Consider the following 17,693-nt stretch of genomic DNA (forward strand, 5'->3'; position numbering starts at 1 on the left):
TGGCGGGGCCGCCCGGGACTGGAGCTTCACGGGGGGTGGGCTGACGTGCGGGGCTTCTGGAGCTCCCCCCTCCCCGGGCCAGGGGGCTGGGGGCGCGCTGAGAGCGCGGGTCCAGCCTCGGCCCGGCGTCCGCTGGAAGGAGGAGGCTCGGCGCCGCTGTCCCCCCGGCCCAGGTTCTGTGATACACTCCGACTCGGGCTCTGGAGCAGTCAGTGCATGACAGAACTTGGGCCCGGACGGACCTTCTGCACCCAATGGGCACAGCGCCCACCCGGGGCCTGCGGTGGAACATCTGCCTGGGAGCGGAGCAGGCACCGGAGTTGGCCCGTGCGGCACAGGGGTGGGCCAGAACCAGCTGTAGACCTTTGGGGTCGCTGGACTCTGAGGATGGCCTCCTGGGGCCAGCAGATGCCATAGAGCCAATGGCAGGGTGTCTGCCTTGAGTCAGGAGCCAACGGAGCTCTCCCCTGGTGTCAGTTGCAGGAACCTTCCCTCTACACCATCAAGGCTGTTTTCATCCTAGATAATGACGGACACCGCCTCCTGGCCAAGGTAACCTCCCACCCTCGCAGGAAGGCCCCTGAGGACACTGTGCCACAGCCCCAAGAACTGAAGTCCCCACCCAGCTGACTCTCCTCTCTCAGGAGAGACCCCACTGTGGGCTCAGTGACTCAGAGCAACTCAGCTTAGACCCCTCCAAAGGTCATTCTGTCCATCCTCCTGCCTTGTCAGACTGCTGGCACCGGGGCGGAGGGGAGTGTGGCTCCTCTCTTCCTACTCACATCCCCTGAAATGTCTTCTCATCATTCTTTCCGCTGGCCAGCTGGACCTTGGGCACGGAAGGGACCTCCCGAGGGGTCAGAGGAGTGTTGAGCCTGGGACCCAGGAGTCTTAGTCCCCACATTCTGTATAAGCAACCTCCACTTTTCTTCTACAGTTTGGGAAACACTAAGGATTTAGCCAGAGGAGCCTGAGAATTTAGAACCAGGCATCTTAGAGACTATATGATCCAACTCTTTCACAAATGAAGAAAATGTGGTTGAGAGAAGCTAGATGAGTGGCCGGAGGTCACAAGTGTTACTATCGGAACACAGATCTGAACTCAGGTATTTTGACTTGAAGCTCAGAAGGGTGATTTTCTGCACCAACTCTTCAGTTGTCTGGTGTCTGTCCCACATGGCCTGGGTGGACCAAACTGGAATAATCCGAAAAGAAATGTCTGTCCTTGACACAGTTAACCACAGGAGGACTATGACATCTAAACGAACTACGAACTGCATTCTAGATGTATTTGTTTCTTTGTTTGTTTGTTTGTTTGGGACTGAAACTTTTCGTCTTCCTGGTATTCAAATGAGCTGGTTCCCCAGAGCAGCGGTGAGCGGGGAGGCTACTAATTTGCCTGCAGATGGGGTTCTAAGTGGCAAAATCCACAGCCAGGAAATCGAAAGCTGAGCCAATCACACTCTGTGCCCGCAGATGATCAGAGGTAGACCAGCCGTGCCAGGGGCTCTAGGGCCACCTCCCAGCAGGACCCATCCATCCATGTTCAGTCTAAGACACCGAGTCAGAGAAAGAGGCTCACCGGCCCAAACAAAAGAGCATCCATCTAGTTACGCTGCGCGCCAGGAACTTTCCTTTAGATAGTGAGTCTTCAACACCATGACCCTGTCTGAAGTCCGACCATCCTGGGCTCTGTCCCTTACAACGGCGAGATCGCAGGGAAGTTATCTGACTTCTTCATGCCTCCGCATCCCCATCAATATAATGGGGATAATAAAGGAGCTGCTGTGATTGTCATTGTTGTGATAAGGGACCCCGGCTCTGCCATCTTTGTTGTGGACTCAGGTTCCTGTAGGAACAGGGTGACCCACTGACCACCCCAGTCCTTAGCACACCGAACATCTGCCAAATGTACAAAAGCCTGCAGGAAATCAGGAGAGGACTCCAAAAGCAGGGCTTAAAATTCCTCTACTTTTTATGACTTCCTTTGCTTAAAATGTGTGTGAATGGGGAAACAGTGAGCACACAGGCCTGAAGGGCAACAAACGGGGGACGGGGCTCTGCTGGGCCAGCACCTCCCATGCAGGGAGGAGTCAGGCTCTGCGGAAAATATCACCCCCTTCTCCTTCCCTTTCTCATAGTATTATGATGATACATTCCCCTCCTTGAAGGAGCAGATGGCCTTCGAGAAAAATGTCTTCAACAAGACCAGCCGGACTGACAGTAAGTGTCCGCCTCTTCCTTGCCCAGAACTCTCAGATGCACATCGCCATCCTTTCCATCTGGACACATCTGTCCCTGTCAGCCATACATACCCACAGGCCATTCTCTTTTCTTCGGAGTTCTTCTTCCTCTCCCTCCCAGCTGTTCTCCTCTCCCTTCCTCTGGGGAAGCTTCACTCCCGATCCCTCACAAACCCGCCCACCCCCCCCCCAACACACCCAGACCCCTCTCTCAGCAGAAGAGGCCAACTGCATCTTGTGACTCCCACCAGCCTGGGGCTGGAACAAGGCATTGCACATGGTGGGAGGGGGACTGAAGGTCGACCCTGCCCTGGATTTGTTGACTTCTCAGAATGAGACAGTTACTAGACCATAGAGTAGAGGCTGCGGGAAAGGACACAGAGTAGCCTAATGGGGGTGTCCCTAGTGCTAGTCTTTTCAAGGGTTCCTTGGAAAATGAAGAAGGAAAAGGGGGCAGAGAGTAGAGCTGGAGATCGGGAGGAGGGGCCTGGCAGAGGTAGCCAGACCTGAAAGCCTCCTCCATTTCTAGGCGAGATTGCGTTTTTCGGGGCCATGACCATCGTCTACAAGAGCAGCATTGACCTCTTCCTGTATGTGGTGGGCTCCTCCCATGAGAATGAGGTGAATTCAGGAGGTTGGGGTCACAAAGAGGGGCTGTCCATAGCTTGGATTCTGGGGTAGAAGCTGGGTTCTGAAGGCTTATCATTGGTATCCCTCCTTCTAGGCTCTGGGGGCTGGAGAGCAGCCAGAACGATTCCTTCTGGGATGGGACATATGCATGATGCCTCTTAGGTTCCTTGGGAACCAGAACTGAAGTCCCGGGCAGGGAGCCTTGGTTTCTTCCTTCTCACTACGGAAGAATACATTCAGTGTCCCACAGTGGGGCACCCCAGAGCTTCTCAGCCCATGCATGGGGAGGCACCCTGGGGTCAAGCTGCATTCAGTCTCCAGCCCTGTCCTCTCTGAAAAGGGACAACTGCCTACACAAGTCGACCCCGAATGCTCCTTTTGGCCTTCTCAACTTCAACCTCTCTTGTTTTCCTCCTTCCCTATCCACCCGTCCTTAGCTGATGCTCATGTCTGTTCTCACCTGCCTGTTTGAGTCCCTGAACCACGTGTTAAGGTGAGTGAGGTCCTCTGCCCTCCAAGGCCCTCGCTGCCCAGGTCTTGATACATCACAGAGGGGGGACTCTTCCTCTGGTTTCCCCCGAAGTCCCCAAAAGATAAGACTGGAGCCAGAGCGTCCTCCTTCAAGGCCTTTACTGGCCCTTTACCAGCCCTTTACTGGACCACCATGGTGTCACCCAGAGCAGAGCCACATGAGGTTATGGCCAGAAAATGAGGTCCAGAGAAGCGAGGTGATTTGCCTGGAGTTACAGTCCGTTTATATCAGAACAGAGACTCACACTCAGGTTTTCTGACTTGAGGCTCAGGGTGGCTTTCACTGCACCCCCATTCCGTTACCTGGTATCTGTCCCCGTGAACATGGCCTGGGTAAAGCAAACCAGGATAATCCAAAAATGAATGTCTGCAGTTGAGACAATGAACTGCAGTACAGCTGTATCATCTAACCCAGCTACGAAATGCATTAGGGATAACTTGGTGGCTGCAGCGTCAACGCCCCGCGTGTGGGCGGCTGGGCATAGGGGGGCCCTAAGCTCAGGAATCCCTTGATTCCTGATAGGCGCTGCCCTCACTGCCCTTGACATTCTCCTTCCCCGTGCTCGGTGGGGGTGGGGGAGGGGGTGGGGGAATGGGTGGAGAGAGAGGGGTCCGCCTCACCCGGGCAGAAACCCAGCTCCTCCTGGCCATGGAGAGGTCCAGGAGCTGCGTCTGCCTTCAGGAAGAATGTGGAGAAGCGCTGGTTGCTGGAGAACATGGATGGAGCCTTCTTGGTGCTGGACGAGATCGTGGATGGCGGGTGAGGAGAAGGGCCGAGGGAAGAGGGGCTGCTCTGGGACACTCACAGCGGGAGATGCTTTGAGGGTCATCAGCATTAGATGGTTCCAGGCACATTGTTGGCTCTCTGGCCAGCTCCTCCCTCCCTTCCCCCACCCCTGCTCATGAGGATGGAGGTTGATTTCAGCGTTAGCCGAAGCCAAGCAAACAAGAAAGCAATCTCGTGGCAAACGATGGCTGACTGTTGAACAGGCAGGGTTTCGGGGCATGGTTTGATCTCCAGTGCCCAGGAGAAAGGGGCAGCACGAGCCCCCGCCCCTCCTAGGAGATCCCCATTCAGCATCCGGCTGCCTCCACCCCCCACTCCCACCCCTCCCCCATTAGAGCTCCTTCCCAGCCTCACTAGATGCATGACCAGGCCTGTTGCTTTTTCTCCCTCAGCCTGCCTTTCCTCATGTTTCCAATGGGGTAAGGGGACTACCTCAGCGGGTGTGGAGGTTCAGTGAAGTAAGGCGGGTGAAGCTCAGGGCTCTCCTCTCAGTGAACCTCTCCTCCTCCCCCTGTGCTCGGATATTCCTGGGAAGCCGGGAGCCCTTCCGGGAAGCGTTGGGTGGGGAAGGGTTGGGTAGTGAATTTCCCGCGCAGGTGATACTGAGGGAGAGAAAGAACTCCTGGCTCTGGGGCAAAAGATAATAGAAACCAATCACCTTAAAGACTGGCCTCTTTCATAACAGCCAGTTCGTAGACAGCAAACAGAGGCTCAGAGATTCAAGGTCCCAAGGCTGGGGAGCAGGGGGCCAAGATCAAACACCACGTGCATGGTTCCAGAGATGGTGCTCTTTCCACGACCCCGTATGCTCTGGGAGATGGGGCACCGCGCACGCCCTCCCTCCCGCCTCCTTCTGTCCACTGCCTGTCTCGGCAAGGCCTTGTGCTAACTGCCCCACCCCCAAAGTGAGTGGGGTAAGACCAGCTTTGGTGGGACGTGAAGTGTATACAATTGTGTGGGACCTCTTTATGGAACACACACACACACACACACACACACACACACACACACACTATTATAAATACAAAATGAAGGCCTGGGAAAAGCCTGTGCAAGGGAGGATGTAAGCTTTACATGCCTCCAGGCCTGTGCCCCCAGAAGGCCCAGTCTCTGCCCCCCCCGAGGAGCTCACTTTCCCTCTTGGGAAAACCGGGACAGTGGCAGTTGAGACAGTCCCTGAACTGGAGTTTTGGCTTGGGATGCTCCTGTCTTTATGGATGACAGGATCTCTGGTGAAGGGGTGCCAGGTGCCCCAGGGATGGGGCCTGGAAGAGGCTCTCCAGAAATATCTGTTTGGTCCCCTGGGACTGGCAGGAAAGACAAACTCAGTTTCTGCCCTAGAGGAGCCTCATGGGGTGAAGAGGAGCATTCAGTCAATCCCCCCACCTCTGTTCCACCCACAGTGACCGGCCCTCACACCTGCACCCTTGCACATATCCACAGAAGCTCCCCGCACCCCCACTGTGTGCTGAAAGACTGCCCACTAGCCAAAAAAGCCTTGGTACTTGGGTCTATTGAAAGGGAAGACAGATTCTGATTTTAAGTGCTCTCTTTCTCTCCTACACGGCATGACCGTGAGGCATAGAATACTAGTGAAACGGATGGGGTCCCCAGGGGCCCTCCCTTCCCTCCCGGCATCTGAATCCATCTCTAGATCCAGAGTGTAAAGTGAACTTTCAAGAGCTCAAAGTGTTACGGTCTCTGCTTTTGACACTCTGGTAATGACCGGACTGCCCTCACCCCGTTTCAAAGCTTCCGAGCAGGCACAAGCAGGGGTGCAACCATCAGGTTAGAAGCATAGAGGAATCAAAGCTGAAAGCATCCAGAAGGAGGGAGTGTTCTGGCTGAGCAATATCAGTGGGAAGGCACCCCGGGGGGGCACCTGCAGGATGTGGTAAGGGAGGGAAGGGGCCCGAAGGGGCCCGGCGGGAAGAGGAAGAAGAGGGGAGAGTCATGTCATTGATTTTCCTCCTGGTTTTTCTCTCATCTTGTAGCGTGATTCTGGAGAGCGACCCTCAGCAAGTGATCCAGAAAGTGAATTTTAGGGTAAGAGTCTTCCTCCGTGTCCCTGACTCCTGTCTCCCCCGGGGCTGCTGTTCCCACCCTCCCCGCCTCCTGTCCTCCTGCTGCAGGCGATGCCAGGTCCCGGAGGCTAGGAACCCAGGCTGGTCTAGCAGAAGCGAGTACTGGGTCGATGCATTTGCGGGGGTGGGAGTTAATAAAAGAGATCTCTTGCCATCTCCCCCCCTATAGAATCACCGGGTACCTCACCATCTTCCCCAGGGGGAAGCACAGAGTGGGGAAAGAAATGAATTCTCCAAAAGACACCAGGTGGCTGCCTTGGCCTTGAGTTTGGAGAGTGGGGGTACAGAGAGACCCTCCCTGCCTAGTTTGGCTCCTCCTGTCTGGATGAAACCTTCTCTGTCATCTTTATTCCCCTTTGTGCCTTTGCTCTCCATGCACCCATAGATGGGCCCCAGGGGCCTGGCTTCTGAGTGGCAAGCTGCTGGGGAGGCTCCCACTCACCGTGATACAGGTGCATTCTGGGTCCCCCCACTGCTGCATCACCCCCCCAAAGCCCCCTTCCTTCACCTCGCTTTCTTCACCCGATCCCCTCCCTTGGCCTGACCGCCCTCTGACATTGCTACCCTGCAGGCAGATGACAGCAGCCTGACCGAACAGAGTGTGGCCCAGGTAGGCCCCCTGCGTCTGCCTTGGCCAGAAGTAGGCTAGAGGGAGGAGAGCAGAGCCTCCAGGGGGACCCGGGGGTGGGGGAGCAGTGAGGCTGAGAAGTCGGGGTGCAGGAGGGAAGGGGTGGGACAGGGACAGGCCATCTCCTGGAGAGTCGTGCAGAGCCGGGTGTGCATAATGATACAGGCCTCGCCAGTCGCCGGGTCATCTCCTGGCTTGGCATAGTTGGATCAAAACCCCAGGGTGAGCTACCACTCCTGGAGATGACTGGGGTCCCTTGTCCCCCAACGCATTCTGGGGACTGAAGCCCCTGATGGTCTCCCAAACCCAGAAGGGATACCAAATAGGACTTCTTCTCTAACCTCTCAGTCCATGCTGTTTAGGGTTCCTGCTGGAGTTGTTAAGGGACCCCCTAACCGTCTCCACTCACCACTTGTCCCCTTGCCCCTGAATGACCTGGCTGTGGAAAAGTCCATCCCCGCCAGTCTCCTGCATGGTCCTATCTGGAATTATCTGGGATTATCTGGGATGCATGTGCCCCCGCTGGGGAGGGGGGGGCGCGTACTGGTTCCTGGATCTGTGGCCTGACTGGTTCAGCAGCTGTGCAAACTTCCTGCTTGTCAGGCCCACTGCTTGACCTGCATTCCATCTGCCCACAGGTCTCTCTGCCCAGACTAATCCTGCTTTCACGGAGCTTCCTGCCTCAGTGCACTAACTACCTCCCTGCTGTGACAGCTAAGGCAGGGGACGGACCCAAGCCATCCGGTGTGGAACCCACCTCCTTTACTGCCCTTGCTGCTCACCCTGCCTCTCCCTCCTCCCAGCTCCCGTGCCTCCTCATACTTCGCTGGGATGAAGGCAGCCACGTGGCAGCCTTCAGGTCAGAAAGAGGCTGGAGGAGGAATGAGCAGAGCGGTTAGGAACCCAGGTGCTGGGGAAAGTCATCCCAGGGTGTACATTCCACCCTAGGGCCTGCAGGCTGTGTGACCTACAGCGAGTTACTCAACCTCTCTGGGCCTCACGGAAGCACAGGACACTCCTCCCAGTGTTATTTAGAGAAGTAGAAGAGCTAACGCAGGGAAAACTTTTAGCCCAGCTCCTGTTTTTTCCAAAGGGGGAAAGAATGAAGACATAGCACTTTAATGGAATTCTTGAGGAAGAACCAAGGAAGTTGTAGGTCGTGAACTGGAGATGAAATGAGGGGAAAGTTAGTTTCTGGCTGGGAGAAGCAGGAGAAACCCAGGGCCGAGCTGCCCCTGAGAGAGGAGGGAGACTGTGCAGGAGGAAGAGACATACAGCATGGGATAGGACTTCTTCGGAGGGGAATGAGGTTTGATGGTCGGAGAGATGATCTGGGGGACAGACCTGGGGTCCCCAGCATGTCAGCATCGTGTGTGCACATTGTCTGGACGTGTCTAAGTCCTGGACAGAGGCTGTTTCCTCCACAGGATGTGAGAATGCCTGCATCTGAATGCAGGTGTCCTGTGGCAGCATCGGGCCAGCCCCCCGTGGCCAGCTGTGCCACATCAGCACGAGATGGGGCGGGGTGTTGAGGACACCCTGCCAGCTGAGGCTGGAGCTAGTGGGCTGCCGAGGTGTCTGAGCGCAGGAAGTGACTGGCCTGGGCCGAGTCTCTGCCTAGACGTGGCACTGTGGGCGGGCTCTTGAAGGGCACGGCCTGGGGGAGAGCGGGCCTGCTGCCACAGCCCTGGCTGCAGCCGCGGGAACTGTGGACAGCGGGGCAGGCTCAGGCCTGAGCTGGGAGCTGGCTGCAGCCTGTTTGGACTGTTCTGTATTGCGGGCCTGGCCCCACTCAAGCCAATCACAGATGAGCTGCTGCCACCTAGTGACGGAGCATTGCAGGGACACTTAGAGAAAGCGGGCTTGTGGACACTCCCCTCACGACCGTGTTAAGGCGCTTGATCTCCAACCCCCCCATTCTTTCTTTCAACCTTATTCCCTATCCTCCAGGTTCTTCAGTCTGCCAAGGAACAAATTAAATGGTCGTTACTGAAATGAAGGCTGTGCATTCAGGGCTCCCAGCCCCCAGAGCACTTCCCCAGTCCTGGCAAAATCTCAGAGACCCCAGGGAACAGGAAAAACCCCTCTGTATCCCTAAGCCCTCCCAGAACTGACTGCTGAGGTCTCTGGCCAGGAACTCTGAGATGCAAAGATTTGGCTTCAGCCCTGATTCACCCCTTCTCACTGCCCTGGCCTGCCCCTTGGGCCATGAGAACCATCTCAGACTTTAGGCATCCCTGGCCCCAGAACCCTAATAAACCTGCTTTGTCTCCTGCCAGTGGTCTCCTTCTCTCTTGACTTGAGAAGTGTGTATAAGTCTGATGAGCGCTCCTGCACTGCCTACATCTTCAGGATGCCCAGGACCGAGGTGTCCAGGGCTATCCCTGTGGTCGTGGGATGGGGAGGGTCAAGAGAAAGGGGACGATTTACCCTCGTGAGGGGGTGTGGTACTGATACCACGGGACCCCATATGTGATGGGAAGTGCTAGGTATGATTGTGTGGCACGGTAAAAAAAAAAAAAAAAGTAATGGTGAAATGGCGCACATTCGGGGAAAAGGAGACGAAAGATGGTACTCCTCGGTGGCGTAAACTTCCAGGAAAAAGAGAGCGAAAGATGGTACACTCATGGTGACCCTGTTGGGGATTCTTTGAGTCACTTTTTCCATTCCCAGCTTCCAAAAGGGAAGGGCGTAAGGCTTCCTCTAGACGAACTGAGGAACAGCACGCCCGTTTTTCTTGGCATGCCCGGTGCCGTGGAATTCCTCTCCTAGCAGACATCCTGGGCACCGGAGCCCTGCGAGCTTGCCATGGCTGGGCCCGATGCTGGCGGCGAGGAAGCACTGGCAGCCCCGCCGTGCATGTGTGTCCAGAGCCCCCAGTGCGTCCCAGAGGGTTGAATGAAGAGTGGAGGTCCACAGGGTGGGGAGAGAAGGGCAGGGGATGCCAGGGGCAAAAGGGAAGGATGGAGCGACTCCGTAGGCGACGTAACTCCCCTTCGTTCTCCCTGTCCCAGAACCTCCCGTTTCTCCCGTTCTTTGACGCGTTCGCTTTCTGCGTCCCGGTACATAAGGCCCCTAGAGTGTCTAACGGTCCGTCCCTGAACAGTTCGTTTCCCTCCGTAACCTTTCTAACGTCAGCCGCGGGTCCACGCCCCGCCTCGGCCCCGTTCCGGCCCGCCCCTCGCTGGCACATTTCACGGAGAGGAGCCCGCCCCAGTACCGCATCCGCGATCCTACAGCGCCACCTGGAGGTAAATGTAGGAAACGCTCTCCCTCCGCGTCCTGCTTCCCTGAATAACTCCGCCTCCAGGGCGGGACCAAACCCTACTTCTAAGATCCTCCCAGGCTCCAGCGCAGACAGCTGGGCGTTGCCCTAGCAACCAGCACGCTTGACCCGCCCTGCGGGTTCCGCGCCAGCGTGGGCACAGGAATTTCTGCCAGCCACTAGAGTAAGAGAGCAGCGAGCCTTGGATGTTAATGGAGGCTGTCCCTGCGGGTTATCACGTCCTACATTATAAAACCCTAAGAGTGGATATTTGTAATGGGTATGACTACTTCTGTAATTAGAGAAAATGATAAAGATATAGTTATATAAACAAATACATTGTAAGCACTATGTACATACCCATCCCAGTAAATAATGCAAAAGGCAACTCCGAAAGGGGAAAAAGGATATGCAATTAACTGCAGTAGAGTTCGGGGGCCAGTGTAGCGACGGGAAATGAGAAGTTCTCCAGGAATACTTTGGCAAATATGCGGCCTCATCCGGTGCCCGGCTCCATCCACTGCCTCTAAACGACCGCAAGGTCGGAAGGGGCAAATTCGCTTCCTAGCAACCCGGTCGCGCCTGCGGAGGCCCTGCAATTCCAGTTATGCAGGGACTGGAACGGGAAGGCCCGGCGCTGCACAAACTGGTTCACTGAACTCCTGCGGACTATGCGATGCTATTCCCATTTTCCCGAGGTTGCACACCGAGGCTTGGAAAGTTAAACCGTGTGCAGCATTTCTGCAAAGCGGGCCGGGGAAGGAGAACCGCTGGAGAGAGGTGGCTTTCCGGCACCCCGACCTGGGGCCACGGAGGGACTGTACTGGGTTAAGAGGAATGAGCGGAGGGGAGCAGAGTAACGCAGAGAAGACTAGAAAGGTGTCTTCGCCCGCTGTGGCAAAAGGACTAGGGGAGGGGGATTGCAGAAGACCAGCCGACCCTCGCCTGCGGCGGGGGCAGGACAGCGCAGAGATGGCAGTGGAAGCCGAGGAGTGAGGGGCGCTGCTTCCTTCCGGGGATCCCAAGTTTGTTGGCCCGGCTCTCTGCGGGCAGAGGCCCCTCAGCGACCGCAGCCCCGCGGAGCAGCCAGCACGGCGGGCCTGGCCGTCTGCCTAGAGCTCTGCTCGCTGGCCCCGGCTTTCCCGCAGACGGCCTCATTAGTGAGGCCCCAGGCCGGAGCCGGCGGGCGCAGAGCGGAGCGCGCAGCACCGGGTAGGCGGGGGCGCCGTCTGCCCGGGACCGAGTTTCGGGAAGGGCAGTCGGCGGTTTCGGGGAGGAGGGGGGGACAGGAAGCCGAGGCCTTGCCTTCCCGTCTGTTCTCATCCCCAGGGGCCCTCCCGGTCTTTCTGCATTCCCGTCCTCCTCGCCCTCATGGGCGACCCAGCGAGTCTCGAATATACGTGGAGAAGGGAACTTCAGGGCGCCTCCTTTTTCCTGCAGAATGGGCACCAGGGCAAGTCAGAAACCAAAACCCCAGGGGCTTGGGTCCAGGCAGAGGGGCGCACACAGGAGCACTGGCCCCGGGACTCTGCTTGCAGGGGGGATGCTAGCCACACCTAGACCGGGCTAGGGACACAGAGTTCGTACCACCAGGCCCTCGGACCCCCTTTATACCACTCAGAGCGGGTCGCATCCTGTCGCGCACCGCGCACCCCCTGCTTTCCGGCCATTGGATGGCAGGAAGGCAGATCTGGTCGGATTGGCTTGCATCCAGACAGAGATGGATGGCTCCCCCCTGGCTGGACCGCTGCCGGCCGGAGGGTGTCTTTGCTGGGAGGCAGTTTGGCCAAGGCGGAGCCAGCCGCGCCTGCGGATGGGGCGGGGGATGAGCTAGAGGCCCGCCTAAGCTCAATTTTTTCTGTGCCCTAAATCTACCTTTGAAACTCTACAGAGAAAAAAAAGAAAATCTTACCTCTGAATTCCCAGTAAATACCCTTTAACTCCAGAACCTGATGTAGGCAAAGTTGGAAAATTTACCCAAAGCAGGTTCGACAGCCTCCCTTTCCCTCTAAACTGGGTCTCATTCATTTACAATATTCGTGGATCATATTCATTCATTCATTCATTCATTCATTCATTCATTCAAGTATTTGAGTGTTTGCCATGAGCCAGGAACTAGGGAAAGAAGAGAGACTTATTTGCAAGTGATTGACTCCAGATTTAGCAGTGGGGTAGGGGTGGAGGGCTGAAAGGAGAAAATGGTTTTGGGAGGTAATTCAAGGTGGAAATACGTTGTAAAATCAAATGGTGTTCTTTTTTTTTTTTTTCTTTTTCCTTCTTTAATGTGGGCTCCATGCTGGGCATGAACTCACAACCCTGAGATCAAGACTTCAGCTGAAATAAAAAGTCAGGGCTTAACCAACTGAGCCACCCAGGCGCCCCTAAAGCCCAGCAATGTTCTATATCTTGATCTGAGTGGTGGTAAAAGTTCAAAGATTACACTTAATATGTGTGTTTTTTCCTGTAGGTGTGTCATACTTCATTAAAAGAGAACAAGAAATTAATCGAATGGCTGTCAAATTTTACTCTATCATCGACATTTATATGGTCCTCTCCTGTTTCCTAATCTCATCCTCATCTCTGCCAACTAAAACGGGAAAACATCTTAAGATAATTTGAATTCCAAAGAAGTGAGAGCCATGGTGAACCACAGGCAGATTTTACCCTGCACAGGTAGACAAGCGCCGCCCCCCAGAGTGGACCCTTTGGTAAGAAAAGCAGCATTGATAAATAATAATAATAGCAATAATAATAGTGCTAGTAAAATTCCCTTTTGTTTGGAGTGAATTCTTTCAACAGACATTTACTAACTGTCTGTTCTGAGCCAGTCACCTTGCTGAGGGTTGTGGGAGCATCTAAGATGAATTGAAAGACACAGGTCCTGACTGGACTGGAAACAAAGTCGCATATGCAGAGATTACAAATACCAATACCGACAGAGGAGATGGTGTGTTACACGATGTATACGAAAGAAAGAAGGGAGCAATGGTATTAGCATACAAAAGGCAGAGAGTCTCTGTTCAAAGAACCGCAGGTGGGCAAATGTAGCTGGAATAGGGGGATGCGTGTCTCTGGGGGGGAGGCTGGGGTGTGTGGAGATAGGAGGTGTGTCCCGAGACAGGTGGCTCCTGGATGGGGGTGAAGCTTGAATGCCATGCTGGGGAGTAACAGCCACATACCTAGTTTACTACTCTGTACACCTTAGAAACATAACTGTCCTCAAAACAGCCTAACAAGGTAGATGTTGTTAGCCTTGTTTTTACAACTGAGGGGACCTGCGGGTTTGCATCATTTGCCTCAAGGCACAGAGGTGAGATTTAAGCCCATCCTGGTCGGATTCTATGGCCTTTTGCTGTTTGCCCCAAGCTCAGAGCTAAAGGAGTTTGGCTTATATTCTGAAGGCTACAGGGAGCCCCTGAAGATTTTCGAGCAGTTAAGTGATATCAGCTCTGTCTTTTGAGCAAGGAACTCTGCCAGCAATGTGGAACGTGGAATGAAGCGGGGAAGAAGAACTTAGCGTCAGCGTTATGACCCACAGAAGGCAATTGCTTTCATTATACTTCTCATCCTCTCTCTAAAACAGTGCCACCCTGCCTGACTGAGGATCATGTCACCAAATAGCTTGCAAAACTCAAGTTCCATTCAGAATTTGAGTTGGTGTTTTGAAACAATTCAGGTAATTCCAGGCAATCATTCCAAAAGAGGGTTTCCAAAGGGACCATTTTGTTGGGGACAATGACTTGGATATTTAGGTAAAAAAAAAAAAAGTATGTTAAAAAGTAATAAATTTACATTGTAGCTTATATATTTGGTACCTTCTTATCACCCTCACCTACCCCCAGTCTGAACACACACACATACACACACACACACACACACACACACACACACACAAAATGAAAGAAAAAGAAGTAGCCAGAGGAATCTGATCACATTTGACCAGACCCAAAACTCCTCTTTATCTAGGCACCTGATTTTTTTTTAAGATTTTATTTATTTGTCAGAGAAAGAGAAAGCACACAAGCAGGGGGAGCAGCAGGCAGAGGGAGAAGCAGGCTCTCCGCTGAGCAGGGAGCCCGATGTGGGGACTCAATCCCAGGACCCTGAGATCATGACCTGAGCTGAAGGCAGACGCTTAACCAACTGAGCCACCCAGGCGCCCCTAGGCACCTGGTTTTTAAGGCATTGAAAATATATATCTTGTTCTCCTGGCTGCAATGAATCCTCATTCAGGAGAACTTGAGGATAGAAGAAAACTCTGAAAGTCATGGAGGCCATGCCCCTACCCCCAGGCAACAGCTCCTTAGTGACTGACAGGGGTTCCCAAGGTGGGTATGTTGGGACACATGGGGTAGATAGGTGGAGACGGGACTTCACTGACAGAAATGACTGGAAGAGACTGGTCTCATCTGCTTTGGATCCAGTGGGTGAAAGACCATCCGCTCCGGGAGGCTCCAGCCCTGTGTTCAAAAGGTTGGAGGTCTCCTGGAACATGCTCTCATAACAGATGGCTGGGAAAATCCAGAATTCAGAACTTGGTTATGGGGAAGCAGATGAGATTTTTGAAACTTTAGTGATCAAATATTTTCTCTGCCTTCTCTGAATGGCAGCAAGGAGTGTCGCCTCTCACAGTTCTGCCCAGAAGATGGTGCTGTAAGACAAGCCCCACTTTCATCCTTCCTGCCGGACTGGCACCGGGATAGGGCAGTGGAAAGCCTGCAGGGACCAGATCTAGGGGGCTTCTCTACTACCTACTGGCAGCAGTTATCCCCCAGTGCTGAGCACTGGAGTCCCTTCCTAGAGATCCCTAGACGACTGAACAGAACCTTGGGAGTGGGGGGCATCCCCCGAGAGAGGTCTGAGCATCTTGGTGGAAAGGATGGGGTAAGGGACCTAGGAACCAGCAACAATTGTGCTGAGAAAAGAGGGGCCCCTATAAATACACTGTCAAGAAAATCAGATATCCCTTTCAACACTTGAGACTTGACCCCACTCCCCCAGGGTAGCTGAAGGCTGGAGACGAGGGCTGAGAGGCTTGGGGCACTGAACAGTTTATGCTCTGAGGTAGAAAAAGAAAGTTGGGTGGTTGTGGGAGAGCAAGACAGAGACCCTCAGATGAAGGAAGTTCCAAGGACGACTTTGTCGATGTCACAGAGTTAACAAGTGACAGTGGGGACAGGAATGAGGGTTTCCTGAAACCCCACTCACTTCCCTCTGCCCCACTGCCCCCTGCTTTCTACAGAACAGCCGAATCTAACATTTATAGACAGAATTTCCACAAGGACGGCCGTCCCGGGCAATTTAAAAAGATAGGGCTCTTGACTCAGAATCCCAGCTCACATTTTTCTTTGTATGTTTCCGATCAGATTTATTGAGGTGTGATTTACACACATTACAATTCAACCATTTTAAGACTACATTTAAAAAAAAATTTTTTTTTTTTAAAAGTAGGCTCCATGCTGGGCGTGGAGCCCAACACTGGGCTTAAACTCCTGACCTTGAGATCAAGACCTGAGCAAAAATCAGAAGTCAGGGGCTTGGGGGGACTGCCTGGCTCAGTTGGTAGAGCATGCGACTCTTGATCTCAGGGTTGTGAGTTCAAGCCCTGTGTTGGGTGTAGGGATTGCTTAAAAATAAAATCTTTAAAAAAGGAAAAAGTTGGGGGCTTCACCAATTGAGCCACCCGGGCGCCCCTTAAAACCACATTGTAACTGACAAAGGTGTATAGGGAGTTTGTATGGTTTCCAGGTACACTACCCCTACAGTGTATTTCAAATAATGAAATTAAGAAATGAACACCATCGGGGCGCCTGGGTGGCACAGCGGTTAAGCGTCTGCCTTCGGCTCAGGGCATGATCCTGGCGTTATGGGATCGAGCCCCACGTCAGGCTCTTCCGCTATGAGCCTGCTTGTGTTCCCTCTCTCGCTGGCTGTCTCTATCTCTGTCGAATAAATAAATAAAATCTTTAAAAAAAAAAAAAAAGAAATGAACACCATCGGCCAGATTTATTTTCAAACAGTGGAAGGAGAACATACGTACAAAAGACAAAGCAGCTTCTTGCATAGACTTCCTTTAACAAGGCTTACGTAAATAGCTCACATTTGCCATGTTCTGTAAAAGAATTCTGTCTCCTCCACATACGTAATTTTATCTGCCCTCCCCGAGCTGTGAGGTAAGCAGGGACTGTCATCCCCACTTGACAGCTGGGGAAACGGAAGCCGCTCGGGTCCTGGGAGCAGAGGCAGTGAGGTCTGAGCCCAGGTGTGGGCTTCGCTTTGAAGAAAGTTCTCTCTTCCGTTAGGACACTGTCCAGGACCCAGTGGGCCTGCCCTTCCTATGTGCTCCCCATGAACCCAGAATGTTTGCTGGAGCCGGCAAGACGGGAACGTTATGATTGACAAAATGGCCAGGGTTAGGTTAATGGGTGGGTAGGTGGGTGTGTGAGTGGAAGAGGGAGATGGAGAATCAGACACACTTCTCTAGGGCCCACTAGAAACTTTGGGGCCAATATTGAAATGAATCAGAGAAGGTAAGACTCCTGGAAAACCTTGTGGAATATACTGCACTCACCCCAACCCCCCTCTACCTCCACCCCCCACAAGGATTAGGACACAGGAAGGCTGCTTTTGTGCCACAAGTATAAAACAAGTGTTTACAAAGCATGCCAGGATGCTAGTCCAGGCACAGAATGAATTTCCAGGACGTGAGATTAGTATCATTGGCTCCTGAAAAACTAAGAGAAAAAAAAAAGTGTGGGTCTCAAGCTCTGTAACTCTTTTGTTCTGAGGGGGGTGCATTTGGGGTCTCCTTTAAGTTCTACGTGAAGGCTTGAGGGGAGCTAAGGTGTAGCAGGTAGGCGAGAGACAAAGAGGATTTGGGAAGGCGTGGAAGGAAAGCAGGGGAGAGACCAGGAGGCTGGGCTGAGAGCCCGGGGCTTGGGGGGACTCTTGCCTGCCCTACCACGGGGCGTTCCCAGGCACACCCTTCAAGATGGGGCCCTCTGGGGATGCTGGGCAGCAGCTGGAAGGAGGGAATTGGGATGTCCCCGGGGCAGATCGGCTCAAGGGATCTATTTACAGAGTCAAAGGCCTAGAGGCTGCTGCGTGCAAGCTGCTTAGGACTCTGGGTCACAAGAGAAATAAGGAGCCTCCCTGATGACAGTCGCTCTCCTCCTCCTCTCCCTGACTCACCTCTTCCTTCCACTCTCCTTAAACCCGCGGAATCCCTTAGGCAGCTGGGATCAACATAAGCTAGAGGCTGATCCGTGTACAAGGGAAATAGGGAAGCCTGGAAACAGCAGAACCTGGGAGAGGTATCCGTGTACAGGGCAAATGAGGGGAGCCTGAAAACAGCTGAATCTGGGGAGATGGAACTGCCTAGTGAGAGAACAAGGGGGTTCTGGAAACCGCTGAACCCGGGGAGGCCAATTTGTATACCGGGGAAACAGGGGGGAACCTGGAAACAGCAGGATCTGGGGAGACAGTTCGTGTACAGGGGGGCAGAGAGTGAGAAACCTGAAAACCG

The 17,693-nt window shown here is 53.9% G+C and overlaps 1 protein-coding gene across 1 annotated transcript in view; it reads left to right on the forward strand.

The window, feature by feature from the left end:
* Window positions 1-9,181, forward strand: part of COPZ2 (COPI coat complex subunit zeta 2) — a 10,484-nt gene extending 1,303 nt beyond the window's left edge. The window contains exons 3-11 of the mRNA XM_034640669.1: window positions 418-552; window positions 2,142-2,223; window positions 2,773-2,864; window positions 3,311-3,366; window positions 4,087-4,164; window positions 6,186-6,237; window positions 6,847-6,885; window positions 7,542-7,762; window positions 8,854-9,181. Coding sequence (XP_034496560.1) covers window positions 418-552; window positions 2,142-2,223; window positions 2,773-2,864; window positions 3,311-3,366; window positions 4,087-4,164; window positions 6,186-6,237; window positions 6,847-6,885; window positions 7,542-7,762; window positions 8,854-8,896 — 798 coding nt within the window. The 3' untranslated portion in view covers window positions 8,897-9,181. The remainder of the gene's footprint in view (window positions 1-417; window positions 553-2,141; window positions 2,224-2,772; window positions 2,865-3,310; window positions 3,367-4,086; window positions 4,165-6,185; window positions 6,238-6,846; window positions 6,886-7,541; window positions 7,763-8,853) is intronic.
* Window positions 9,182-17,693: the final 8,512 nt, after the last annotated feature.

The sequence above is a fragment of the Ailuropoda melanoleuca genome, chromosome 13, assembly GCF_002007445.2.
Source record: "Ailuropoda melanoleuca isolate Jingjing chromosome 13, ASM200744v2, whole genome shotgun sequence".
Classification (NCBI taxonomy): Eukaryota; Metazoa; Chordata; class Mammalia; order Carnivora; family Ursidae; genus Ailuropoda; species Ailuropoda melanoleuca.